This window comes from Lissotriton helveticus, chromosome 9, assembly GCF_964261635.1.
Source record: "Lissotriton helveticus chromosome 9, aLisHel1.1, whole genome shotgun sequence".
Taxonomy (NCBI): domain Eukaryota; kingdom Metazoa; phylum Chordata; class Amphibia; order Caudata; family Salamandridae; genus Lissotriton; species Lissotriton helveticus.
In genome coordinates, this window is record NC_136070.1 from 594313617 (window position 1) to 594341415 (window position 27799).

A 27799-nucleotide genomic window follows, 5' to 3' on the forward strand; every position below is an offset into this window, starting at 1 on the left:
AAGCTGTCTACAGCTAGGCCAAACAGGTGTTTTTGGTCAAACGGCTGATTCAATATGGTAGTTTGCACTTCTTGTTTAAAACCAAAAATGCGCAACCCTGCATGTTTGCGTAGTAAGACACTGGTGTTGACAGATCTAGATGCGGTGTCTGCTGCATCGAGGGCACATTTAATGGATGCATTTGTAATTAATTTGCCTGCCTGAACCAGATCATGGGCTTTGGCCTAGTATTGGTCAGGCAAATGCTTAATTTATTTATTTATTTATTTCAAAGTTTTATATAGCGCGAACAAGATCTTTGCAGATATCAGAGCGCTTTACAAGGACATGGGGTGATAGCATAATAGTAGGTAATAGTTGAGGTAGTTAGGTACGATATGCATAGTTACATAGGTAGGTCAAAATAAGAGGTAGGTCATAGTTGAGGTAGTGTAGGTACACGGTGCATAGTCAAACAGGTACGCCAATAATATGAAAGTACATAAAGAGGAAGCATATACTTGTTTAGCGTGCTTAAACTACTTTTGTAAATAGCATAGAGGTAGGCATAGTTGAGGTAGGAGAGTACAGGGTGCATAGTCACGCAGGAGAATCAGTAGTATAACAGTAGGTAATATTTGAGGTGGTGTAGGTAAAGGGTGCAAAGTCAGATAGGCACGTCAATAATATAAAATAAGATATGCAGAGAGGAAACGTATACAGTCAAGTGAGTCGATAATACAAGTAATACAAATAGACCAAGGGGTCAGGAAGGTAGTACAACGCGGAGTCCTGGAGGTACAGAATAATAGCTCATGTGTATTTCGGCATGAAGATCGCTTTTACTTCTTTCTTAAAAAGTTTGTTGGAGGAGATGAGCCTGGTTTCAGGAGGGAGTGAGTTCCAGATCCTGGGCGCCATTCCTGAGAAGGAGCGTTTATAGGTTTTTACCTTCCGAAATCTTCGAGGCTTCAGCAGAAGATTGTTTGTGCTTCTAGTAGTTCTAGAGCCGCCTGAAATTGTCAGCTTTTGAGAGAGGTAGGCGGGTGAGTTCGTGTGTATAGCCTTGTGTGTCATGCAGGCGATTTTCAGATGTATTCTGGCTTCAAAAAGCAGCCAGTTCAGGGATTTAAAGTCAGGGGAGATATGCGAGTGTTTTTTTGAGCCAGTGATGAGTCTTGCTGCAGCGTTAAGGGACGCTCTTAGGGGTGCCGTTGTGGTTAGGGGGAGCCCACAGAGGGCGATGCTGCCGTATTCTATGTGCGGGATGACTATAGATTGTACTGCAGTTTGAAAGTCTTTGGCTGGAAGGAAGGGTTTGAGTTTTCTCAAGGTATTGATTTGGAAGTTCGCTCCTTTGGTTGCCTTGCTGATGTGCTGCTGCATGTTGAGATTGGCGTCAAGTGTTATGCCTAAAGATTTTGCTGAGTCAACGATGGTAGGTTGTACATTGAGAGCCGTTAGGTGCTTGAGCCAGGTTTGAGCGGTAGAGATTTTTGCGGGCGGTGAGATCAGGAGGAACTCAGTCTTCATCGCATTGAGTTTGAGGTGATTCTCTGCCAGCCAGGATTGGGTGTTTCTGATCGTGGAGTTCAGAAGCAAGATGTCCTTGGGGGATTGTATTTTGAGATAAAGTTGGGTGTCGTCGGCATACATGTGAAAGTGAACATTGGATGCTTGTAACAGAGTAGTGAGAGGTTCCATGACTAAGTTGAACAGTGTAGGGGAGAGGGAGGAACCTTGAGGGACACCTAACGATACAGGTACCGAGGAGGACATCAGGTTGTTCCTTTTGAATCGCTGAGACCGGTTGTGTAGAAAGGAAGTGAACCACTTGAGAACAGTCCCAGATATACCCATTCTTGTGTTTAATAGTTCGAGTAGGTTCTCATGTTTAACTGTGTTGAATGCTGAAGAGAGATCAAGAAGGATGAGGAGGCAGGTATCATTTTGGTCTAGGATTTGGAGGGCGTCGTCAACTATGTGAGTCATAGCAGTTTCGGTACTGTGCCCTGCTCGGAAGCCTGATTGATGAGGGTTGAGGAGATCAAAATTATTTATGCGATTAGCCAGTTGTAGCTGTACGCATTTTTCCAACAGTTTAGCGAGCGTGGGAATATTTGTAATAGGACGGTAATTGTTTAGATCAGTGGGATCTGCTGTTGGTTTTTTTAGTAACGGTGTGACTTGTTCGACTTTGAGGGCGTTAGCGATGGATCCTTGTTGAAGAGAGCTATTGATGATCTTAGTCCAAAGTGGGAGGAGCGACGGGGTAAAGACTTTTAAAGCGTTAGCAGGAAGGGGGTCAGAGAGGTGATTGGATGGTTTCAGGGTGCTGAGCAGTCTGCCAATTTCTTCTTCGGATTAGGTGCCAAAGGATGACCATGTAGCATTGTTCTTTGTTAATTAGGTCCTCAAGCTCATCGTAGTGAGCCCTATCATACCTGGCAAGCAGTGCTTGTGCATTAGCTATCCTCCAGTGATTAGCTGCCTGGGAGGCAACTCGTTTTCCTGACGCGTCTAGTAGTTTAGACTCCTTGTCTGGAGGTGGAGCATCACTGGAGGTTTGAGAATTGGCACATTTCCTTGCATTGGACACTACCAAAGAATCTAGAGGGAGTTGTCCTTTAATGTAGGTGGGATCATTTGGGCCGTATTTATATTTTTTATCAATGCGGGGGTTGAGAATTCTGGTCCTGACAGGGTCCTTGAAGATGTCTGGTGCATGTTTAATGACACCATTGAGCATGGCCTCAAACCAATTGGAAAGGTGACTCCGCACTCAAATTTCTTCGTTATTGTGGGTTGTTGGAATAAAGTTTTGGGAATGTGGTTGGTGCTAGATGTGAATCCCCTTCTGAGCCACGGGGTTGAATATAGATGCAGATGCGTGTTTCTTGAATCCCAAGATTCACATTCACATGAGCACTCGTGTGTGTCTTTCATAAAAAGGTAGATAAGTGATTTTCTCTGTACCGGTTTGGAAAAAAATTTTCAAAGACTTTCTTAGTTTGTTGATTTCATTTAATTCTCATGAAATTATTCTTTCTCAAATATTTCAATTGTTCCAAATTATCATGATAATATATCAACTTTTCATGCTGCACGATGCATTTCGAGCTACACAGCTCTTCCTCAGGGGACTTTTTTTGTCTGAAAGAAATATATACGTTTTTTCACATAAAGGTGTACCATATAATCAAAGCAAATCTCATTGTGATGACATTTTTACATTTCAACACGTTCCCTAATACATGCAATGTCACCTTATAGCCCTCCATTTTCGTGATTTTGTGCATTATTCGTGGCTGCCTGTGTTACAATACACGAGTGCCTTGTTATCTCGTGTCACTAACCTGAACCCTTGTTACTCTGCAATGGTCATGGAGCTGTAACGATAAATACGGCTTGTTGTAAAAAATGGTCTGTGCCACTGTCAGCGAGTTGTCTCCCCCCCTAAAATCTACTGTCTGTCTCTTACCGTGTGTGTTCTTCGTTCGATTTTACTGATCTCGCTGTTGGCGTGCGGCGCTCTATCCGTATTTGCGTCTATGGTTATATGTGCTGGTCACGAGGTGTGTACGCTCTAGGTGAAACGCACTACTTTCTATCTACCTTCCTCTATGCTCGCTGTTTAGCCAGTCACGTGTTCTGTTGTTATGGACGCTCTGGGTGATACGTGCTGCTCTATGCTCCCCATTGGTTCGCCGTGTAATGTGTGTGAGGTGATTCGATGCACGATGAAAAAATGTGCGGACGGACTACCCTGAATTTTTGGTGATTAACTCCTTGTGACGGGAACGTGACTGTGTACTATGTAATCATTATGTCATTATCATGTTGATACTGCACATGTCAAATGCGATCATAATACAAATACGATCATGATACAATGCGTCGTATTCATCATAGTCAATGCATGTCTAAAAAAGATACTGAAAGTTACAGGAAGCAACTAAGTTCAATCCGTTCGTTTAACCCTTTCGGGTGTAAAGTACAAAGAAAATTAAATGAAATCAACAAACCAAGAAACTCTTTGAACATTTTTTTCCAAACCGGTACAGAGAAAATCACTTATCTACCTTTTTATGAAAGACACACACGAGTGCTCATGTGAATGTGAATCTTGTGATTCAAGAAACACGCATCTGCAACCATTGAGCATGGGCAATGTTTGAATTGTCCTTTGTGACTGGGCCAAAGTATCTACCAGGAAGTCTTCCTCAATGGGGGCTGAATGGATTTGTACATTATGATATTGGGCAGCCCTATTAATAAGCTGACTAAACCCTATGTTGTCATCTGTGGGAGATGGACGTGTTGGGTATGCCTCCAGATCAGGAAGGTCTGGAGGATCTGCAGGATCATTGTACTTTGCCCATGCGTCGTGTGTTATAGTAGTGTCATCATCTGGGGGGTCAATATGTCCACCCCCGTCCCCTAGGTCATCATCATCATCCTGTGGTGGTGGTGAGTGTGGCGAGAGTCTAGGAGAGCGTATGGGAGACTTTTCAGGAGATAAAGGTTTAGTAGGAAGAACAGGAGAAGAGGGTTGTAGGGGTGAAGTTGCAAAGTCTCTTTTCTTCACAGGCACCTCAGGAGAGTGTGAGGTGTCGAATTTCCTCTTGTTTGTGGGGAGACTGACAATATGGCATGTTTTAGGGTCATATACCAACAAAAAGAGAGGTAGGGAGAGTTATGGACCACTCTTATTCCCCGGTTACAGATGTTTTAGGGTCCACATGCAATGTCTTTTGTTTCGGATTGATAGGATCTGGTTGAAAAAGTTCTTCCAGGTCGGTGTCTCCTTTCGGTGCTGATTTTTTCAGTTCCGAATGCGGTTTTGATTTATGGTCTTCAGCCTTAGAAGGGGTTTTTTGCTCCTTCGGCTTCCATGTCGAGCCGTTAATCTTTTTTGGATCCTAAGATTTTCGGATCAGTGGCCTTGTGGTCTTTCGGTGCCGAAGAGCTTGATACCAAAGCTTTTTTTGGGGTAACGGGAGCAGGATGTATTCCCGATTTCGGTACCAACTATGCTTTTTGGGCACCGATATGTGGCATGCTTGGTCCCGAGCTGTCGGAAGGCTTTTCCTTTGTCTTCGGAGCCGGGGCTTTTGAAGTTTATTGGGTGTGGGCCATAGCTTAGTTGCCCACTCATGGGGAACAAATACATTGTAGGCTTCATATAAGACCTAGGCACAGTGAGTTATCACACTGATTAAAAAGTATCTTTATTTCAAGCCCATAGGCATCTACAGTTATCCAGATATGTTGTGATGGGAGAGTTCTATATGACACCTCTGTTATTTTTTATAAATACTTTAACTCAATGCTGAGGCTCCTTAATTCTTTGAGGAAATCATAGCCAGATACGGAAAGCTCATAATGTGATACTGAGCATCGAAGGTGCTGAGACAAATGCTAGGTAAGGACAGTTTCTGGGACGTTTGGAGAGATGTAAGAGGACAGTGAGGTCCTACTCCTAATATTCATTTGTCCACAACACATGTTCCCAATGGATTTTCGGCTCTCCATGGGTCACAGACTCCTATAGCTCCAAAGAACACTTTGTGATCATTCCCTGGTGGTCCTCTTGTTTGAGCTTCCAAATGTGCCGTGGCGATCCATTGACGGTACCCTTAAAGAAAGGGTCTTCAAGACAGACATGCAAGCTGAAGTTATTGAATTCTTACCGCATGAATACTGCCTCAGTCACAAGATTTGACATGGTCTGGGAGGCGTTCAAAGTCTAAAAAGTTACACTTGGAAAACATATTACTGGGAACGTTGTTACTTACCTGAAGACACTCTTGCTGTAGCTAGACTGAAGGCGAGAGACCTAGCAGAACACTCTCATGGCTGTTGCAGAAGGCACACAGGCATAATACTATCCACTTTGTTTGTTTGGCCACAGGCGAAGTGCATGGAGGGAACAGCTGTACAAATTCCACTTATATAAAACCAAGCACTATTACAGCAATACTAATGCCTCAAATCAGAAATAGATGGACATATTGGGAGGAAACTCCCTTGTTTGGGTCAAGGGTGGCCCTTGTGCCTACCTGGCCAACAGACCATACAAGATCATCCTTGCTATTGAGAAAATATCCGGGGTAAGGCCCCAAGGTCCGACATGCTCATTACTGAGTTCAACAAGGCATTCAAGATAATAGTGGAGCCAATATCGGCAAATCCGAATCAGGAGATAGCAGATAGTACCGAACTGCCTCCTATCACTAGGGAGGCAGTTATTACAGCGATTTTAAAAACAGGCAAGACTGCACAGGAGTGTCAACCTTACAGACTCCTAGCCCCGCAGGGCCCCCTTGGATCCAGGCCTGGATCTGGATCGGCACCGGTCGACCTCGTAACACCTCTACAGGTGCCGATTTCACCAGCAGCACGTAAGTAGCCCGCGCCGGCTGGACCCCCAGCTGGCGTCGACCCCGGCTTCCGCCCGATGTGGACATGGAGCTGGACCGGCATCGACTGTCACCGGATCCGGTGCCGATGGGTACTTTTGTTTCTGTGTTCCACCCTAGCCCTTTTCAGACAGATTGGCAGCAAGAGGAGGGTGAGGAAGACTGGGAGGGGTCTGGGGACCCTTTGACCAACCAGTTGGATTATGATCCGGACTGGAGAGAGGAACTGGGGGATGCCAGTGGTCTGGATACCTCCCCAGCCGTTGGCATGTTGTCTCCTCCTACCGTGGCTACGGAGGAGGGAGCATCATACGCAGTGGTGTTGCATAGGGCGGCCGAGGTGCTCCCACCTCGAGCTACCTACCGTGGCAGTCAAGACTAACCTCCTGACAGAGGTGCTTTAGCCAGCAGCGAGCATTTCGGAGCCCCTGCTGCTGTTCAATTAAGCCCTATCTAACATCCTTTCGGGCACCTAGTCCAGGCCCAACACAGGGGCTCCTGTGGATAGGATGATTGCTCGAAGGCACCGCCCGCCCCTGGGCGACTCCATTTTCCTCTCCCAACACCCCACAACTAAGAGCTTGGTGGTCCAAGCCTCGACATCCAAAGGCACCTTCCCCTAACGCTGCAACAGATAGGGAATCCAAAACACTGGACCAACTTGGGAAGAAGAGATTTATTTTCTCCAGCTTGGGACTGCGGTCGGTAAACACAGCATTTCTGTTGGGCCATTATTCCCACTCCGTGTGGTATACGGTGGCGCAAGTGCTGCCCCAGTGCCCGGAGGAGGCCCAGGTCGTGCTCTCCCGTGGAGTTGGGAGAGGCGCAGCAAAGTTTACCATCTGCTGTGGACTGGACACCGCTGACTCGCTGGGTAGGACGATTTCAACGTAGGTAGCCCTTCGAAGCTACGTCTAGCTGAGGTAGACTGGCTTTTCTGGGGATGTCCAGAACACCCTGATGGACATGCCCGTTGATGGCCTTCACCTGTTCAGCAACATAACACTGCTGTGGTTCTGGGGACCAGCGGGCGGGCCAGTCCACCACAGCCCCATCTGCAGTCGACTCCAAACCCTCTTAGTCCGACCTTTCAGGCCCATCACACGCCTGTGGGTGGCAGGATACGCCATCATCTCCCCCACTGCCGTACCATCACGTCGGACAGGTGGGTTCTGCCGATAGTCCGAAGGGGCTACTCCGTCCCATTCAAAACTATCCCCCCACCCCCAGCCGTGCCACCTCAGTACCATCGAATGTACGGGGATCATCTGGCCCTTCTCCAACAGGAAGTTACGGCTCTCTTGGCCAAAGGAGCCATCGAACGAGTTCCTGCCCCAGAAGTAGGTCTTGGTTGCTATTCCCACTACTTTCTGGTGCCCAAGAAGGACAAGGGCCTGCATCCTATCTTGGAAATCAAGAACGTCAATCGCCTTCTCCGGAAGGAGAAGTTCAACTGTTGACTCTGGCTCAGGTCTTGTCTGCCCTCGACTCTGGAGACTGGATGGTAGCGTTGGACTTGCAGGACGCTTATTTTCACATCCCCGTCCTGCCGGCGTAACCTGCGGTTCACGGTAGGTCACGAGCATTTTCAGTTTACGTGCTCCCCTTTGGCCTTACCAGCGCCCCTCTGGTGTTCACGAAAGTGATGGCGGTGGTCACAGCTCATCTGCGCAGATTAGGGATTCCAGTCGTACCCTATCTCAACGACTGGTTGTTGAAGGTGGGCTCGTCCCAGGCAGTCGTCTCCCACCTCCAGACTACGGCCGACCTCCTGCATGAGCTTGGGTTCTCCATCAATGTGCAGTCACACCGGTCTCCCTCTCAGAAGCTCCTTTTCATCGGAGCGGTTCTGGACACAACGCAATTTCGGGTCTATCCCGAACAGCGAGTCAGGGATATTCGAGCTATGATTCTGATCTTTCAGCCTCTATCCCGGGTTTCTGTCAGGATGACCCTCAGGCTACTGGACCTGATGGCCTCCTGCTGGTGGATCATTCCAGATGGCATATGCAGGCTCTGCAGTGGGACCTGAAGTTCCAGCGGGCACAGCATCAGGGGAACCTGTCGGATTGCGTCCAGATCTCGGAGGGCACTGCACGCCAACTGCTGTAGTGGCTTTTGAACCAGGATTGATTCGACGGCAGATACCTCTCCCTTCCTCAACTAGAGTTCCCAGTGGTGACCGATGCATCACTTCTGGGATGGGGCGGCCACTTGGGGGAGGCGGAGAACAGAGGCCTCTGGTCTCTGGCAGAGTCCGGGCTCCATATCAACTTTTTGGACCTTCAGACGATTCGTCTTACACTCAAAAGCATTCCTTCCCTCTGTCCGGGGAAAAGTAGTGCAGGTGTTCGCGGACAACACCACCGCCATGTGGTACTGCAACAAACAGGGCGGTGTGGGGTCGTGGACCCTATGTCAAGAGGCTCTTTGTCTCCGGACATGGCTGGAACATCTGATGGATCACGAATGGCATCTTCACTCGGAGGTGGTGCAAGGTCCCTTTCAACAGTGGGGAGAGCCGTGGTTAGATCTATTCGCCACCGAAGAGAATGCGCAATGTCAGCAATTCTGCACGTTGGACTTTCCAAGGCGGCACTCGCTAGGCGACGCTTTTTGCGAGAGGAGTTACGGTTTTCTATATGCCTATCCACCTATACCACTTCTGCCCAGAGGGCTGAAGAAGATCAAGCGCAACTGAGCCCAAGTCATTTTTGTGGCTCCGGATTGGGCACGGAGAGTCTAGAATCCCGAGCTGCTCAACATGGCCATCGATCCTCCGATCCAACTGCCTCTTCGGGAGGATCTTCTGTCGCAGCAACAGGGGACGGTCCTCCACCCGAACCTGTCCAGCCTCCACCTCCTTATGTGGAGATTGAGCGGAGGCAGTTGACGTCATTTGACCTGCCTCCCAAAGCCTGCAATGTTATCTTGGCAGCCAGCGCCCCTCCACTAAGACAGTATACGCATGCAGATGGAACAAATTTGTGGCATGGTGCACAGCAAAGACTGTGGATCCTCTTTCCGCCCCTCTTTCTGAGGTTCTCTTGTTCCTCCTTTCTTTGACACAGCAGGGCTCTGCTCTGGGCACTCTTTAGGGCTACCTCTCGGCCATTTCAGCCTTCCTTAGGCTTCCTGATCAGCCTTCTCTTTTCAAGTCCCCTGTTGTAAATAGATTCCTTAAGGGCATTACTCATCTTTTTCCTCCTGTTCCCTTCGTAATGCCTCAGTGGGACTTGAACTTGGTTTTTACCAATCTTATGTGCGCTCCCTTTGAGCCGCTACATGACTGCCCTCTCAGACTTCCCACTCTGAAAACTGCCTTTCTGGTGGCCATCACCTCTGCACGCAGGGTGAGTGAGCTACAAGCTCTTTCTTCCAAGCCTCCCTTTCTGGCTGTCCATCCAGACAAGGTTGTCCTTGGAACTAGACCTTCCTTTCTTCCCAAGGTGGTTACTTCTTTCCACATTGGCCGAACTATCACTTTGCCCACCTTCTTTCTGCCTCCGCATCCTTTAAAAGAGGAATAGAGGCTCCACCATCTGGATCCAAAACGTGTGCTTTCCTTCTACTTGGATGGCACCAAACAAATCCGGGTGGATGACCAGCTCGTCATTGGTTACATCAGCGCTAAGAAAGGTTGGGCCGTGCACAAACGGACCATTTCTAGGTGGGTCGTTCTGGGCATCAAAGCCTGCTATTCTTTGGCAAAGAAGAAGCCTCCAGTGGGGCTGCGCACCCATTCCACCAGGGCGACGGCAGCTACTACTGGTTTGCGACGAGGAGTCGCCCTAAATTATATCTGTGAGGCAGCTACATGGGCATCGCTGCACATGTTCACCAAACACTACTGCCTGAACAGTAACGTCCAAAGAGAGAGCTGCTTTGGCTGTTCTGTGCACCAGGACTTTCTGGTGTGAACTTGGTTTGCAGACCCACCTCCAGGGTTGGTATTGCTGGGCTATCTATTCTAAGGTAAGGAATCTATAACTAACTGTTTCTTTCAGATGAACAAGTCACTTGTCTTCGGTAACGATATATCTGTAAGAAACATAGGTTAGTTATAGATTCCTTCCTGCCCCACCCATCCTACCCGTTCAGCGAACTGACTTCTAGGGCTAAGGACTTCCTTTTAGGGCCCTAGTTTTGTGCACCAGTGGTCAGTGTCTTGCATGCTCCGCTCTTCTGGCGTGGAAAGTCGTGTAGAGAACTGACGTCAGCGTGCGAGGGTGGCATCTATGTAGCTACCGGGACATCATCCCGGCGACCACGACGCGCAGGGGTACTGCTGATGGAAAACTTTCCGGATACAGTCTGAAGCCTGGGGGTAATCCTAAGGTAAGGAATCTATAACTAACCTATGTTTCTTACAGATATATCGTTACCGAAGGTAAGTAACTTGTTCTTTATTTGCAGTCCTAAGGAAACTAGGTACCTAATTTAGTAGGAGGTGTTGGTATCCTGACTATGGGAAAGACACTTACACAGAGGTATAACATTTCTGAATAAGCATCTCCTACTATCACTATATGCAGGTAACATTATGTTGTTCATGAAGAACCAGAGATAAAACCTTGTGCCAGTTATAGACTAAATAATTCATTTTGAGGAAATGTCGAGCATTTGTATCAACTGGTCAAAATCAGAGGTGTTCCATCTGATGGCTTCAATTCCAAGACCTACAGTCAGAGTACTGCTATGCAGGTGTGAGGAACATGGTCAGGCTTCTAGGTGTCTCACTGACCAGAGACAGACAAATGGTAAAACAAGATAATTTTAGTCCTTTTGTAGACAAATTGTGTGATCAATTACAGTGCTGGATAATGCTGTCTCTGTTTACCGCAGACAGAATAGTGATGATTAAGATGCTGTGAAAATTCCTTTATCTGTTCCATTACATTCTCGTCCGACTTGCGAAGGCTTTTTACTTAAAACCGAGATCTCTACTGTCTAGATTGGTGTGAAGAGGGCATATTTCAAGGCTAAGCCAGGAGGCTATAACATTGCCCTATGAAAAAGGAGTATTTTTAGTGCCGGATTTAGAAAGATGCTACCATGCTGCACAATCTCACTATGACGTATTCTGGTATCAGACAAACTGCCATGCACTGCACCTCCTGATCGAAGCCAACTAAGCAGAGACAGAAGAACTGCGGACCCTAAAATGACATTGCTTACACAAATGGTGTGGTGCATCAATTGGCCCTTGTGGATAACGGCGAACAGAGCTGCTAAGAGCCACCATACTCTCTGGCACTCCCTATACTGAATAATCCCCGTCTTTCCCTACCCTTGACAAGGGGGTGGTTCGCAGACTGAGTAGCAATGGAGATACTAAAATGGGACCGTATTTACTGATGGTAAATTTAATTCATTAAACTGGTTCATGGATACCAGGGCAACAACACCTATAGACACATTGGATTAACTTTGATTGTGCCTCTCCAGTGATGTGAAATAACTCTCTTCTACGGATTAAACATATGAGTTTATCCTGCTAACAGCTAATCATGAGCCCTGGTGAGCGTGGAAGGGTCTCTAAGCTCTACAAAGTATACACAGAGCACTGCACCTCACCCTACCATAGAGCCTTAAAAGAAAATGGGCTGCTGAATTGGGGATGGATGTAGACCTAGAGAAATGTAAATATTGTTGTGGTCAAGCCAAACTTATTTTTAGGCTGTACTGCAGTCCCAATTATTTGCACAAAAGTAATCCAGATTGCTCTGCCCAACACGCTTGATGTATGTACAAATCAGCAGGCTTCTTCCACTTGGCTTGGAGTGTCCACCTATTAGATAGTATGGGAGGAGGTGGTGCATATTAAAAGTGACATATTTGAATAAGTGTGGACTGCGTCCCGATGGTTACACTGCTAGGATAAAATAAATCACTCTCCAAGTTTACGAGGAGATTGGTGGCTGTACTACTATTGTTAGCAAAGCGCAGACTGTTGAGATGTTGAATGAGAAGTCCATCGTCCAAGATTTGTAGCGATCTGTAACGAAGGAGCTGAGAACTATGCTGAATACAAGCATTGCAGGCCTGACACTGAGACATATGGGCTCCCCATAGGACCTAACTAGCCCTGAAGCAAGATGAGAATGCCACCATCACGGAGGACACACCCTCTGGAATTAATGTAATACTGATGCCCTATGTATGTTTGTCTAAACTGTCCAGCATATTACAGTTCTACGTTTACTATGCACACTAGAGAGATCTGTGTGAAAGTGACAAAATGTAATGGTGGAGGCAACTGTTATGATCTTTTAACCCTCTACACAAAGTGATACATCAGTTTTCACTATATGCACCCCTTTCAGTATGATGTGTTATGTTTTTGTCTGTGATGCTAATATTCAAAAAGATTTATGTATGATGTACTTTAAAAAAAGTTCTAGCTCAATGCAGACTGAACAATACACTGAACCAAATGGACACCCTATAGAATAAATAAAACTAGCACTACTAAGGACTAATGAATGTAGGAATAGAGTAGAACATACAAGGGACTTCTCACATATATTCTTGGACTGTAAATATGTGCAACACGTTTGGAACAGTATACAATCGCACGTGTCCAGCTCAAACTTGATTTCTGTACGATTTCATTGCAAGTATCTGCATCACCCACCTTGAATCCTCCTTACAACACACTCCTTGAATCATAAAGATCTAGGATTAATGGATTTGGCCCTGCGCATGGGAGATAATACAGTACTATGAGAGTGTAAAGGCCCCAAATTCATATCCTTTCACAAATGTTGAGCATGGCTATGCTTCCCAAGGAAAGTCAACAATATGATATTCAATTAATTTTGCACACAAATCTTCAAACATCTATGTGATAAAATGGATCAACATATGCAAAAAGATGACCCACTGTGAGAGACATCCCATTTATAGCTAAATAATCCCACCCTGACACACCATGATAGCCCACTTACCATACAATGTTATATCTCAACTAGGTGTTTGAAATAGATATGAGCTCATGTCTCTCTCCTTTATGTCTATGAACTCACTGGTGATATAAAGTATTATCTGTGCACATATCTATTCCTTCTGAATCTGCAATATGACTTCTTTCACCTAACTAATGCAATAATCATTGGTGACAGGAGAAACGTGATATAGCCTATACTACTACTATACTGCCTGATTATCTACAATGGTTAATCGTTATAAGCAATACATCAAATGTGATATATGCCCATGTCTCTCTTCCGATATTTTAATATTCGGAAAAACAATAAAATGTCCTTGAATTAAAAAAAAAATTCTAGATGTTATTTCAACTCTGTTAAAATCATCTGTTATTGACTTTAGTTGCTTTAAGAAGGTGTTTCTCATGAATATGGAGTATGCAGAAAAACCCGTAAGTTGGTGGTAGTTTATTGCACCTGATAAATTCTGACTCAGCACAATCACATTTTATCGGGTGTGATAAACGATGAACCAATCAACAGCCCTTGCGTAATGGGGGCCCATCTATTTGTCCTGTTATTCAGTCCAAGAATACCAAATGTTTTACAATCACTGATTAACAGCCCATTCGTAATGAGTGTCTATTTGTCCGGTTGTTTCAGGTCTAGGAACCCACAAGTTTTTCAATCAACTATAGACCATAAGTTGGTTGTTCCTAAGTGGCATCAGCCCATATTTGGTGGAAAATGTCACAGTATCGCGGACCCCACTCTACGGAACCAACTGCCAGCCCAGTTTTGCAAACATTTTCAAATATAGAGAAGATGCAGCTGTTTAATTACTTTGGTAGAGCACGTGCTGGATAGTAATGGTATTGTTGTCTGGTGATTTTTTACAAATCATTTTCAAGAAAGCTGCATTGTTAAATTCATTCTTTAATCAAAAAGCAACTTTCTGCATTTGCCCCCTATATTAACAAAACGTGTTCTACGGATAGAAACAAGTCTGCATAATATATCTGCACAGCAGCAGGAAGAAGAGGTCAGAGATCAGTATCTGGGGTCCAAAGTAAAATACTTGAGACTAGAGTCAGAGCTCTATGGCTGAGGGAAAGCGCAAGCTAGAGCACTGGAACTCACCATGATGCACTGGGACAGGACTATCATCAACTAGGAGATCCGAATGGATAATCTCGAAGGCTAGGCTTCAAATCTTTGGGAAAACTGGAAAAGGATTCCTATATCCAAACAATTCGGACCTTGTAAGTGAAAACCTAAGATGGTGATAGAAGCTACCATTACAAGGCCTTGACATCTACACTGATTGCAGTGTCTGCATCATTGGAGAGAATACAATTGGATGACAAATAAATGAGCGAGTGAGTGGAAACAAGAAAGGAGGAGTTGGCATAACAAAGACACTCAAGGCAATAAAAAGACAACTGACAGACAAGTGGGAAGGCATAGAGATAAATAATAAAGCTGGAAAGTCAAGGTGGAAAGAAAGTAATAAAGCATGGGTAAAAAGAAGTTAAGCAAGACAAATGAGTGATAAGAATTGGAGAGATTGAGAAGTCAGAAAAAACAGAGGAAAGGTACTTAAGGAAGAAAGAGAAAAGAACACAGGAAAGATCAAAGTATTAGGCTTACACCCAGGCAATATAGAAAAGCCTAAAGGAGATGACTGGGCTGCTATGCAGACTTTGGCCTGCGCTTTTTATGCCGAAGGACATTTTGCATGGCAGCGCTTAATTAAACAGAGCCGCGGGTGGTGAAACGCCTGTTGTCAGGGCAGCAAGGACCCCCCCTCCCCCCTTTAAAAAAGGCAATCAACATTGGTGTCCAGAGCGTGTTGGTGTTTATCCCTTGTTGAAATGTCGGCAAATAGAATGGGCCAGCCTGCTAGTCAGAGGGAAAAATACAGAGAGCAACAAAGAGGCACAAATGAAAGAGAAAGATGTGAATGAAAGTGAAATTTGAGGGAAGGAAAACCTAAAACAAAAGGAGAAAGGCCAAGAAGCTGAGTGGATGATGGTAATAGTGAAATGGAGTTACCAGGGATAGAGAAATGGAGTTTTAAGTAAAAGGGAACAACTGTGAAAACCTACTGAAGAAAGAACATTATATTAATAAAACGGGCAAAGTAAGACATTGGAAAGTGTGATGAAAAAAAGACTAAGAGAAATGAATAGTATGTAAGTGAATAACTGGCACACAGCCACAGAACGAGGAAGGAGAACCAGAAGACCTGATCTCTGTTAACACAAACCACAAATGGTTTAGAGGTAAGAGCAACCCTTTCAACAAAGGACAAGGAAGTTCCCATACTCTTTTGTGGAGTGAGGTATTCTCAGTTTGTTCTTTCAATATGCCGCTCCACCATTTTGGGCAGGAAGATCTCTAGAAAGTGAAAGAAGTCCTGGAAAAGGTGGTGCTCATCTTGCACGGGTATGAAGGTGGCGCTGATCCTGGAGTCCTGCATTAAACCTGCCCGACTGACTACCAAGTTGAAGCTCAGCAGTGGTTGAGACACCACAGAAGGCCCTTCTTGACACACAATAGCATCCGTCACCTTGCCTTCCACCACTAGGCAATCAGCCTCTAAGGTAGTCTCAGGTAGAGAAGCACCAGCTACTGCGTTCCGCAGCACCCTCCGCATCTTTCGACGCCCAAGCCAGACCCGATGCCACAGATCACAGCGCCAGCTCAATTCTGCAGCCTGGATTTCCTGGTTATCTAACCTTTGCCTCTTGGGTGCTGGTAGCTCAGACTCCTTCCCATCCAGAGTGTGCTTAGTCCCTAATTGCTGCTGTTCACTACGAGGCACCAATATTTTGGGATCAGGCATCCTGGGTTGGGTCTCAGTCACACATGTAGATTTCCCTTGCAGATCCTTTGTCTGGGAAATAGTACCATGGGAGAGGTTCTGGGAAATGTTCTGATAATTCATTATGTTGTTCTGGCAGTCCATCACATTGGCAGGGATAAGTTGTGTGCCTAGAGGCACTGAGCTTTGGGGGGTGGTCTTGTCTACAAGGAGCTGGCATGGATCTGATAATATAGATGTCTGAGGAACTGTCACAGCTGCAGGGATCTGTTGACGATCCAGACACAATGTAGCGTGGGGATCATTTACAAATGGAGGTTCTTGGCAAAGAGGCTTTGTGGTTTCCTCATGAGTCACATCCAAAGCAATCTCTTGCTGATGAGGGTCCTGAACCACTGAGATATTGTGGTCATCAGTGTTGTCAGAGATGTTTTCAGTGTTCAGAAACTCTGTAGTTTTTGAATCTAATGCTTTTGCTGGACGGTCTGCAGAATCCATGGCTTGGAGATTAGTCAGAACAATTTTAGGATCAGTTAAAATTGACTGTTTGGTTGCATCATCATTTGGATCAATAGGGAGTTTGTCAGTATTTTCTGTCAAGTGGCATTTCAGCACATGCTCCAACACAAACTGCAGACCGGCACACACCTTGTTCCACCACACACCTTGGATGTCCCTTGTGCCAGACAACTGTTTTAGACTTGCCTCTGATAAGACTGAGACTTTGAAGGGGAAAGGGATCTCTAGCCCACTTGGGACCAATTCTCCCGCTAAAGAGGGGACAGGTGAAGACTCCGTGCTGCCTGAGGGCTGAAAGAGCCGGGTCAGTCCCCATGCCTTGCCTTTGCTAGACTTGCGCTGGTACTGCAAACTGCGGCAGTACTTGGCTCCCTCCTGGCACCTTCGTTGCAGGCGCAGTGCTGTCTTCTCATTCACATTGCTGGCCACATTGTGGCTAAGCTCAAAGGGGTCCTGGATGTTTAGAACTCCAAGCTTCAGCTTGGTGTTGGCATCTGTAGACACAAAGTCAGCTACAGGGAGCACATGGCCTTCCCATAATGAAATAACTGTTCCAGCAAAGTCAAAGTCTGCAAAGAAGCAGAAAAACTCTGACAGCAGAGAACCTGCAAAGAAGGAAAGAGAAATTAGTACATACATAGTGCATCCAGTTCTACAGATTAACAAAAGATCTACCCAACTAATGCTACTCGGTAGCAGCAATTATTCTATGGTTATAAATCTGTGGAGGATTCATTGTAGAAGAAATACAATTACCAGATAGTTTCAAAACTAAGGGTTGATTATCGTGATGACAGACTCCATACTAGAAACAGCATTTTATATATGTAATATGTATGCACCAAAACAATTCTAGAACTTTTAGAAAATGTGGCCCATTTTGGCTGGTAAATTAAATTTAACATTACGGTTTTGAAAGATTAAAGTTTGAATTCTAATTGAATTGAGTTGTAAAGCTACAATCACAGATTAACCAGTGCCAGTTAATTATATTCCAGTTCTTCTCTGTTCCTTTCCAGAGCCATACATATTTGTGGGGACGTTCACACTATATTAATTCCTAGATTTCCTAAAAAAGAAAATCGTGAAAAATACATTAATGTAAAGTTCATAGGGCTACCAATCTGCCAAATGAACGTGCTGCAATTGGTAAACAGCAGAAGAATTTTGAACGTCTTGTAGACTCTAGATGTTTGAAAGTTATACCTTCTAAAGTGTCAGAATGACCCAGACTAACCCAACCATGTGGCATTACATTAGAGATCATATTTCAACGATGTTGAGTCAGACCTCACATTACTGAATAGTTCCTTACAAAAGCAAAATAAAAGAGGACATTCAGATACAGATTGAAGGGGTTGTTAAGATTATTGAGGGGTTCGTAATTTCAACTGTGGATAAAGGTATACGATATTTGGGCTATGACTATCCCATACAGAATTCAGGAAGATAAACAGGAGTTAAAGGCATCCGACTACAAGTCTGCAATCAAAACAAACATACAATGAGTCCATGTCATATTTAAAAAGACAAAAGAACATATAACTAGAATGCCTAATGTGCAAAAATACAATTCTTATCATTTAAAGTATTACATCTGAACAGAATAAAATAACGTGGCAGTAACTAATGTAGCATATAAACAAGAAATTAAATGAGTCAAATTAATTAAATCACTAACTAAAGTGCACATAAGGAAACTGACAACACTGCGCAAATGAAGGAATGTTGTAAAACTAATTTTGATTTCACTTCATAAAAACATTGTGCACCCACAGTTCAATGACTATGACATTGCCAATCAACCTAGGAACAAATTGACCATCAGAAAGGCCTTACCATGGCTTGGGAAAATTCTGCTTTCTTAGCCTTGCATGTTTTATGCATGGCCCTTTTTCCATCCAGGTGGCTCACCATTCACAAACCACCACTAGAAATCCTTCAGATTTGTTTGGATTGACAGAAAGGTTATCTGCTGTTCCCAAGATGTACCCCAATTATTGGTTAGGGCAGCTACTTCAAAAACTTGCCCAAGGCTACAGTGGTAGTCAATATGCACAGGCCCTTTTGAACATTTCCCCTGTAAACCGATTAATGGTCCTCCGTGTTTACAGGTCCATCCACATACCATATCATGAGCCCTTTCTTAAGAAGTACATATGTTGTGTACGTGGGATATGTTGTTCACGAGTTAACGGATGAATAACAGGGTCCAGTTAGGCCCTGTGGTTTTGTTGTATAAAAAATATGGCCTCCTTTTTGTTGAGGAGGCTGTGTCAAACCGGAATATACCAGCATACGAATACAGCTTTCCTGTCCCCACACTGGAACTTATATATCTTGTGTTTGGGGAAAGTTTCCAGCTCATTCCGCTTGCTCTCTGGAGGTTACCATGCCTTAAAGGACCTCAACTATCACTCATTTCCACGGTTATTGTCATCTTCCATTGCAAGAGAAAGACATGCAGGGCACAGTTTGCAGCGGCACTAGATCGAGCTGTTGTTTCCCAACGGGCCAAATGGGATAAAAGACTCCAGCTATATGTATGCATTTGGTATTTATGTAGTTCAAATGTAGCTGAAAGATACTGGAATATTCTACAGGGTTGAGGTCAGAGAAACAATTAGAGTGAATCCAGGCACGTGGTGCTTGGTTCTTAGGGGGGTGGTGAACTATTTATTGTATCATGATATGGGTTCTGGAGTAGTGTACTACTCGCTGTGAGAAGTTGGCCTGGTATATGATGGTCACTATTCTAGTGAGCACCTTGCACCAGTCCAAACAACCCTTATGGTGATGGTTGTAAAGTCAACCTTATAGACCAGCTATCCTAGTGGTAGCATGGACAAAGCAGTCTTAGGCTAAACTCAAGGGGGCATGTGAAGCCAGCTGTTTTACCATATGCAATCCCTTTAATACCAAGTGAAAGGACACCACACACGTTGTATATCAAAATATATATGTATTTATTTCTAACACAATCCTCTGAACTCTTTATGAGGTCAGAGGCACCAGCACATAACAAGATACTTAATTAAAATACAATAAGTTGGAGGAGGAGCTTAGCGGGCATCCATGATGGCCGCGTGAGCACAGAGCTCTCCGGACCCCCACCACTCCCGGCAAAATATCCTGAAAATATCCTGGATTCTTAAATGGATTATTGAAGAGGAACCTGGGCTGAACTTAATACTGGTTTCGGATTTTGAATTGGACCAGGGGCACCGAAGATACGTCGACTCAAACTTTCCGAGGCCCGCCTTGGGGCACACCCGGGACTTGGCGAGGCTCTGAGGCCGTGTCCAAGTTGAACAACAGCGGCAGTGGGATTGAACTCATGAGTCCCCCCCTTAACTTTCGGTTTCGATTCTCACTCTGACTACGTCTCTTTACCGATGTGTCTGGCCGGTGGCTGACCCAACAACGAAGAAGTGTAATGGAGCCTTTCGCTCGATTTGGATTTGTCCGGGCCATCTCCCACCTTGACTAGCCTCCGCTGGTGACTTTTAGACGGTGGCGCCCTGTTTTTTCAGCGGCCATTTTCACCAGGTCGCGAGGGTCCCTCGGGGGCTCATTCTCCACCATGTCTGGCAGAGGGGACCAAGAGAGACGTAAGACCAAGACTCCCCTTCGTGGGGGCCCGGTCCAGTCTAATGTCATGGACCGGTATACCCAGTCTAAATCGTCCCCGGGTGCCGTCATTCCTACCCCGAGTGCAATGGGGGACCCGATGGCTGCTTCGGCGGAGCTATCCCTACAGGACGTCATGGGCGCCATCTCTAATATGAAGGAGACTATCGGCCAACAGTACGAAGGCTTGGCTCACAAAATCGATACTGTGGCCATTGATGTGAACTTGATTTGGGCCGATCTGTCTAAGACCAATGAGAAAGTGAAGTCATTGGACCTCAAGACGACTAGTCTCACGACCGACGTCTCGGAGCTTCAGACGGAGCTTGGCAATCTTAGAACGGCGAACGATTTTATGTCCCATCGTCTGGAGGATTTTGAGAACAGGGCACGACGCTGTAACGTGCGTGTAATTGGTGTTCCCGAAAATCCTGAGGCTCACTCCGTTGATCTCCTCGTTGAGGACTTGGTTCAGAACTACCTTGCTCCGTCTGGGTTGAGCAAATTCTTTGCGGTGGAACGTGCCTATCGTGTTCCGGGTGGAAAGGGCAAGCCGGGCGCTCCGCCGAGGCCCATCGTTGCCAAGCTTTTTCACTACAGGGACCGAGACGCTATCCTGCAGGCCTCGAGAGTGAAGGGCCCGGTGGCCTTTGAGAATGCCACTGTGAATTTCTACCCAGACTTTTCTCAGCTTGTCCAGAAACAGCGAATGGGCTTCCGTGGAGTCAAGAAGCGTCTCCGAGACTTGGGACTGAAATATGCCATGCTTTTTCCCACCAGGTTGCGAGTTGAGTACAATGAGCGAACGTTTTTCTTTGATCGGCCTGAGACTGTAAGTGATTGGCTGGATTCCTTACCGGACCGGACTAACCTGACTGATGCCACCGAGCACCCGGGTGGAGCCGAGGGTGGCGTGGAGAGCTGAAAGTAATACCTTGGCCCCTGCCTCCGTAACAAGACACTTTCTGCTGGGGTTCCGTAGTTGTGTGGTTTATGTTTTCTGTGTATCCCCCTCCTTTTCCTCCTTCGGGGTGGCGGGTGGGACAAGGGCCCTTTCCTCCTTCGGGGTCTTTTTGTAGAATGGGATTGTTTGGGCGACAGGCACACTGCATGTTGGGGTGGCTTTTTAGTCTACTGCAGGGGTGCAGGGTGGGGGGTGTTGTGTTGGACGTTGGGGGGTGGGTTGGTGGGGTGTTTGTAGTTGTGTTTTGTTTCTTTCAAGGCGATGTACTGTTTGCAAATCTTGTTTTCAGCGTCTGGCTCTTTGTGGGGTGGCTCCTGCGTCACATGTTGGGATGGGGGGTAATGGGTTGAGGTTCGTTTCGTGGAATGTCAATGGTTTGGGGGATCGTATAAAACGGGGGTGGTGTTGCGATATCTGCGACGACTGTCTCCGGATATTGTGTTTTTGCAAGAGACGCACTTAGTGGGTAATACTTGTCATGCGATGAATAGGTGGGGCTATCGTCTTGTTGCACACTCGGGGTTTACTACGGGTTCCAGAGGGGTAGGCATTCTTATTCGGTCTTCCCTTCCCCTTGAGATTGAATATGCTACTTACCAGTATGCATCTGTTCTTGGCATGTAGGGCTGCTAACATTCATATCTTAGCATTAGATCGCCGCCTAGTGTTGGGCTCGGATGATTGCACATTGTTGTCCTGGAAGAGTCTTCGAAGTATCCTGAGATAGGTGGCTCCTCCCCTGGACTACAGTGCGCATGGGCATCGGCTCCATCCCCAGATTGTTTTTCGCCATTGTGGCAGAAGATGGAGTGAAAAGTGTAAAGGATGTCCATGCTAAAGAATAAATACAATAGTATATCTGCAGCTGCGACAGGCACCGGGGAGGAGGGCGGGCGATATGAATGTTAGCAGCCCTACATGCCAAGAACAGATGCATACTGGTAAGTAGCATATTCAGTTCGAGGCATGTGGGCTGCTAAATTCATATCTTAGCATAGAATACATAGCAGTCCCTCCATCAGCGGCGGTTGCCTGTGCCAGCTGCAGAAACCTGAAAAAGTGTCTTGAGAACAGCCTGTCCTACAGCTGCTTGCTGCTTGGAATGCACATCAACACAGTAGTGTTTTGTGAAGGTATGTGGTGTGACCCACGTGGCTGCTCTGCAAATATCCTCTAAAGGAATGTTTCCTAGGAAAGCCATGGATGCCCCCAGTTTGCGTGTGGAGTGCGCTCTGGGGGGTATTGTTAAAGTGCGCTTGGCTTTTTGATAACATATCTGGATGCACTTAACAATCCACCTGGCTATCCCTGCTTTGGAAATTGGGTTGCCTTTGTGTTGTGGTGCGAAGGCAACAAAGAGTTGTTTTGTCTTTCTAAAGGGTTGTGTTCTGTCTATGTAGTACATCAACGCCCTCCGTACATCTAAGGTATGGAGCATTCTTTCCGCCACCGTTTGCGGGTTTTGAAAGAATGCTGGTAAGTCAATAGTTTGGTTAAGATGAAAATGTGACACCACCTTAGGAAGGAATTTAGGGTTAGTGCGGAGCACTACCCTATTTGGGTGAATTTGAATGAACGGCTCTTGTATGGTGAGCGCTTGCAGCTCACTGACACGCCTCAGAGACGTAATAGCTATCAGAAAGGCCACTTTCCACGTAAGGAATTGGAGCTCACACGAGTGCAGTGGCTCAAATGGTGGCCCCATCAGTCTGGTGAGAACGACGTTGAGGTTCCACACCAGAGCTGGTGGTGTTCTTGGGGGAATGACTCTCTTCAGACCTTCAAGGAAGGCTTTAATGGCGGGCACTCTGAAGACAGAGAGGTGCTGCCTGTTCTGAAGATAAGCCGCTATGGCTGAGAGATGTATCCTAATGGAAGTGTACGCCAGATTGCACTTGTAGAGATGTAACAGATAGCAGATGATGTTGGGTATAGATGCATCTAGTGGGTTGATGTCATTGGACGTACAGTAGATGACAAAACGCTTCCACTTAGCAGCATAGCATGCTCTAGTAGTTGGTTTCCTCGCCTCCTTGATGATACTCATGCATTCTGGAGGTAGGTTAAGGTATCCAAACTCTAGGACTTCAGGAGCCAGATCGCCAGGTTGAGCTGATGTGGATCTGGATGCTGAATGTCTCCATGGTTCTGCGTCAAAAGACTGGGCGTGAGGCGCAGTCTTTGATGCGGCACCACTGAGAGTTCGAGGAACGTGGTGTACCAAGCCTGTCGTGCCCACGTTGGAGCAACCAGGATGAGAGTCATGGAGTGCTGCCTTAGCTTTCTTGCGACCAGCGGTATTAGAGGGGCTGGCGGAAAAGCGTATGCAAATTTGCCTGACCAGTTCATCCATATCGCATTCCCCTGCGACTGTGGGTGAGGGAACCTGGCGGCAAAGAGTCGGCATTTTGCGTTCTCCTTTGTTGCGAACAGGTCTATCTCCGGATGACCCCACTGCTGGAAGTACGGGTGGAGAACGGAAGGGTGTATCTCCCACTCGTGCATCTGATGGCTGTATCTGCTGAGCAGATCCGCCATCTGATTGTCCTTGCCCGGGAGGTGTTCTGCCATGAGGAAAATGTTCCTCTGAATGGCCCACTTCCACATGCTCTGAGCCAGATGAGACAGCTGTGGCGAGTGGGTGCCCCCCTGTTTTTGAATGTAGTACATCGCGGTCATGTTGTCCGTCCGGACTAGCACGACCTTGTTGCTCAGATGTACAATGAAGGACTTGAGCGCCATGAAGATTGCCATCAGTTCCAGATAGTTGATGTGCATCTTCTGTTGCTGCGTCGTCCATAGTCCCTGCACTGTGTAAGTGAGCACATGAGCTCCCCATCCCTGGAGAGATGCGTCCGTCGTCAGGACAATCTGTGGCACGGGCTCGTGGAACAGTCGGCCCTTGCAAAGGTTGTGTGGAGTCCACCAATGCAGAGAGTCGTATGCCCGACTGGTAACCAACACTAGGTCTGTCAATTGCCCACGAGCCTGTGTCCACTGATTCGCTAAGCACTCCTGGAGCGGGCGCATATGTAACCGTGCGTGAGGGACTATGAAGATGCAGGAGGCCATCATGCCTATCAACTGCATGAACACTCTCGCTGGCAGGGAGTGTCTTGGTCGGAATCGTTGGATCAGTGACTGAATGCTGTCGATTCTGACTTGGTTTGGCTGAGCCATGGCTGTCAGGGTGTTGATCGTAGCACCCAGGAACTGCCGGACATGTGCCGGCTGAAGATGCGATTTTGGGTAATTTAGGGAGAAACCCAGATCGTGAAGAAGGTGAATTGTAGTCGACATGTCTGCGGCGCACTGTTGCTCTGACTTGGCTTGTACGAGCCAGTCGTCTAGGTAGGGGTAGACATGGATATTCTGCCTCCTGAGGTGCGCCGCCACTGTCGCTAGACACTTGGTGAACACCCTCGGGGCCGTAGTGACTCCGAAGGGTAGGACTTTGAACTGGTAGTGCCTGCCTTGAATAGTGAACCTGAGGTATTTCCTGTGTGACGGGTGTAGTGGAATGTGGAAATAAGCATCCTTGAGATCTAAGGTCGCTAAGAAGTCTCCCTGGTTTAGCAAGGGAAGAATCTGCTGCAGTGTAAGCATATGGAAATGCTCTGACAGTATGTACAGGTTGAGGGGACGTAGATCGAGAATGGGCCTGAGAGAACCGTCCTTCTTTGGAATAAGGAAGTACAGGGAATATACCCCTGTGCCTTCCTCCCCCACCGGCACGAGCTCGATTGCGCCTTTTTGCAGCATCGCCACCACTTCCTGCTGCAATAAGTGCAAGTGCTCTGCGGACATAGGCCTTTGCCTCGGTGGGATGTTGGGTGGAGTGGATTTCAGCTCTAGGCAATAACCATACTGGACTAGTTGTCGCACCCACCTGTCTGTGGTGATGTTTCTCCAGACGGGCAGGAACTGCTGCAGTCTCCCCCCGACAGGTGTTACGTGGTCGGGGGGCAGTGACAGAAAGTCACTGTTTGCTTGGAGTAGAGGTGCGGGAGCTGTTGTTTCCTCTGCCGCGACCTCTGTTGCTGTTATTCCTATAACCTCCCTTGTTCTGTTTAGTGAACGAGGATTGCGCCCCACCTTTGGAGAACTGGGATTGTTGACCCATCTGTCCTCTGGTGACTCCACGTGCACCTGAGCGACGAAAATTGCTGCCACGAAACTGTTGGGACTGCAGGGCCCCCATAGACTTAGCAGTTTCCGTGTCCTTCTTTATTTTCTCTAGGGTGGTGTCAACATCCGGACCAAACAGACTATCAGGATTGACTGGCTGATTCAGAATTGTCGTCTGAATATCCTGCTTAAACCCTGAGATGCGGAGCCACGCTTGTCTTCTCAGCATAACGCTAGTGTTGATAGCCCTAGCAGCTGTGTCCGCAGCGTCAAGTGCACACTTGATGGCTGCATTTGATATTAGCTTTCCTTCCTCAATAAGCATTTTGGTGCCTTCTTGGAACTGTGGGGGCAGGTGTTGTATAACCTGTTCTAGGGTGTCGTAGTGCGCCCTATCATAACGCGCCAGGAGCGCCTGTGTATTTGCGATGCGCCAAAAGTTTGCCGCCTGTGCAGCCACTCTTTTGCCTCCTGCCTCAAGCACTTTGGACTCCTTATCCGGGGGAGGAGCTTCACCCGTTGTCTGGGAGTTGGCACGTTTCCTGGCATTGGCAACCACAAGAGAGTCCAGTGGCAATTGTCCCCGGATGTAGACGGGGTCCGCAGGTGCAGGCCTGTACTTCTTTTCAATGCGAGGGTTAACCACTCTCGCCCTCGTAGGCTCCTTAAAAATGTCCCCAGCATGTTTGAGAACACCTTTCAGCATAGGAAGTGTCTTTACTGTCCTTTCAGATATGGCAAAGGTGTCAAAAAGGAAGTCTTCCTCAACCGGGTCGGCATGCATGTCCACATCATGATTGGCCGCCGCCCTTTCAATTAGTGCATGAAATCCTGCAGAGTCCTCAGTCGGGGATGCACGTGCATTAAAGGTCTGCGGGTCTTGGCCCACACCTTGGGTGTTCTGGTCACCAGTGTCGTCGTATGAATCTGGTTGTACATCAGGTTCATCGATAGGGAAATTGTACTGCTCATCCTCATCATATTCCTCACCCACAGAGTGTTCTGGGGAGGGAGTAGGGCTCCGTCTTGGAGGAGGCTGAATCGGTTCCGTGAGGCCTGAGGCGTCAAGGGGCACCCTCTTCTTTTTCAGTGGGATGACGTAGGGGTCCACCGGCTCAGAAGTGATCTTCCGTTTATAGAGTGTCAGCTTGCCGGTGGCAGCATCGATGAAATGCTCTGAATCGTCTTCCGATTCGAGTACACGACGCGGAAGAGGGTCAGGCAGCGAGGAACCCTGTTTCGGAGCCGATTTCGTCGAAAACGCTTTCGGCGCCTCCTTAGGTGGCAAGAGAAAGAGGAGTTTCCCAGAAGGCTTAGCCGGAGCGTCCTTTTGCGGCTGCGGTGATGGCATCGGAGCCGATGGAGCAAAGGCTTTCTCCCTGATTCTCTGCAGTGAATCCGCAATGGGGGACGGTACACTGCCAGTGGGTTTCGTCGCCGACAAGGATGCTTCGAGCGGTCCCTCGGATCCGACGTCCTCGCGGGCCTTGTGCGTTTTGGGCGCGGAAACCGTCTTCGGCACCTCCGAATCTTGAGTCCGGGGCGCAGACTTCTTGTGCGTAGCCTCTTTGGAGCCGACTTTGGCTGGCTTGGACGGCGCCGTAGCCGCTGATCCGTGCCGACCATCTTTCTTGGGGGCCCCTTCCTCGGGCGTCGGTTTCGATTTCGGAGCATCGGAATCGACAGACTTCCTCGGCTTCTGCGGAGCGGAGGTCGACGGAGCCGACGGGGCGACGGGCACCGACTTCTTCACAGGCACGGCAGCCATCTTAGGGACACTCGAGTCCTTTGGTTTCAGTTTCGATTTCGGGTCGGCCATTTTAGGTGTCGACGACCCCGATGGTTTCAGTTTCGGTTTCGAAACAGCGTGCCCAGCAAGTGAGTCCGTAGCCGGGCCCGAAGGCGGGGCTGTGGCTTGCGGCAACGGGTCCTGGGTAAGGCCGACAGGCGATCCCGTGTCCCGGTCGGTATCCTCGTAACCTTCGGGGCAGAGCTCGTCCGCTGAGCTATCCGCCGCGGCCCCATAAATCTCATCGTCGTCTCCTACCTCTTCGACGTATTCGAGGACCTGACCCGCGACTTCGTCGTCGTCTCCCGGATCCGCCTCGACCTCCGTCTGTGAAGGGGAGATTTGTAGCTGGTGACCCTGGACCTCTTCTTCCTGGTCGCCGAAGATGTTCTCCGGATCTGGGGTCGCTTGCCTAGCTTCCAAGCGCACCGCGCGCCGAAGCTTGAGAGTTTTCTTGGAGCGGAACTGTGCACAGGCCTTGCACTTGCCGTCGTCGTGGTCCGGTGAAAGGCATTTGTTACACACGGGGTGTAGATCGATGTGTGGGTACTTGGACCCACAGAGCGGGCAGTATTTAAACGGGCTCCGCTCCATGTCCGTAAAGGCTTGCAG

General features: G+C 47.3%; 2 protein-coding genes across 3 annotated transcripts in view; one reads left to right on the forward strand and one right to left on the reverse strand.

Moving 5' to 3' along the window:
- Positions 1-27799, forward strand: part of HNRNPUL2 (heterogeneous nuclear ribonucleoprotein U like 2) — a 473541-nt gene that overhangs the window by 343687 nt on the left and 102055 nt on the right. The gene's annotated exons all lie outside the window — the stretch shown is intronic.
- The window catches only part of TUT1 (terminal uridylyl transferase 1, U6 snRNA-specific), a 233739-nt gene continuing 220186 nt past the window's right edge, over positions 14247-27799 (reverse strand). Inside the window, exon 10 of the mRNA XM_078660593.1 lies at positions 14247-17281. Coding sequence (XP_078516719.1) covers positions 15681-17281 — 1601 coding nt within the window. The 3' untranslated portion in view covers positions 14247-15680. The remainder of the gene's footprint in view (positions 17282-27799) is intronic.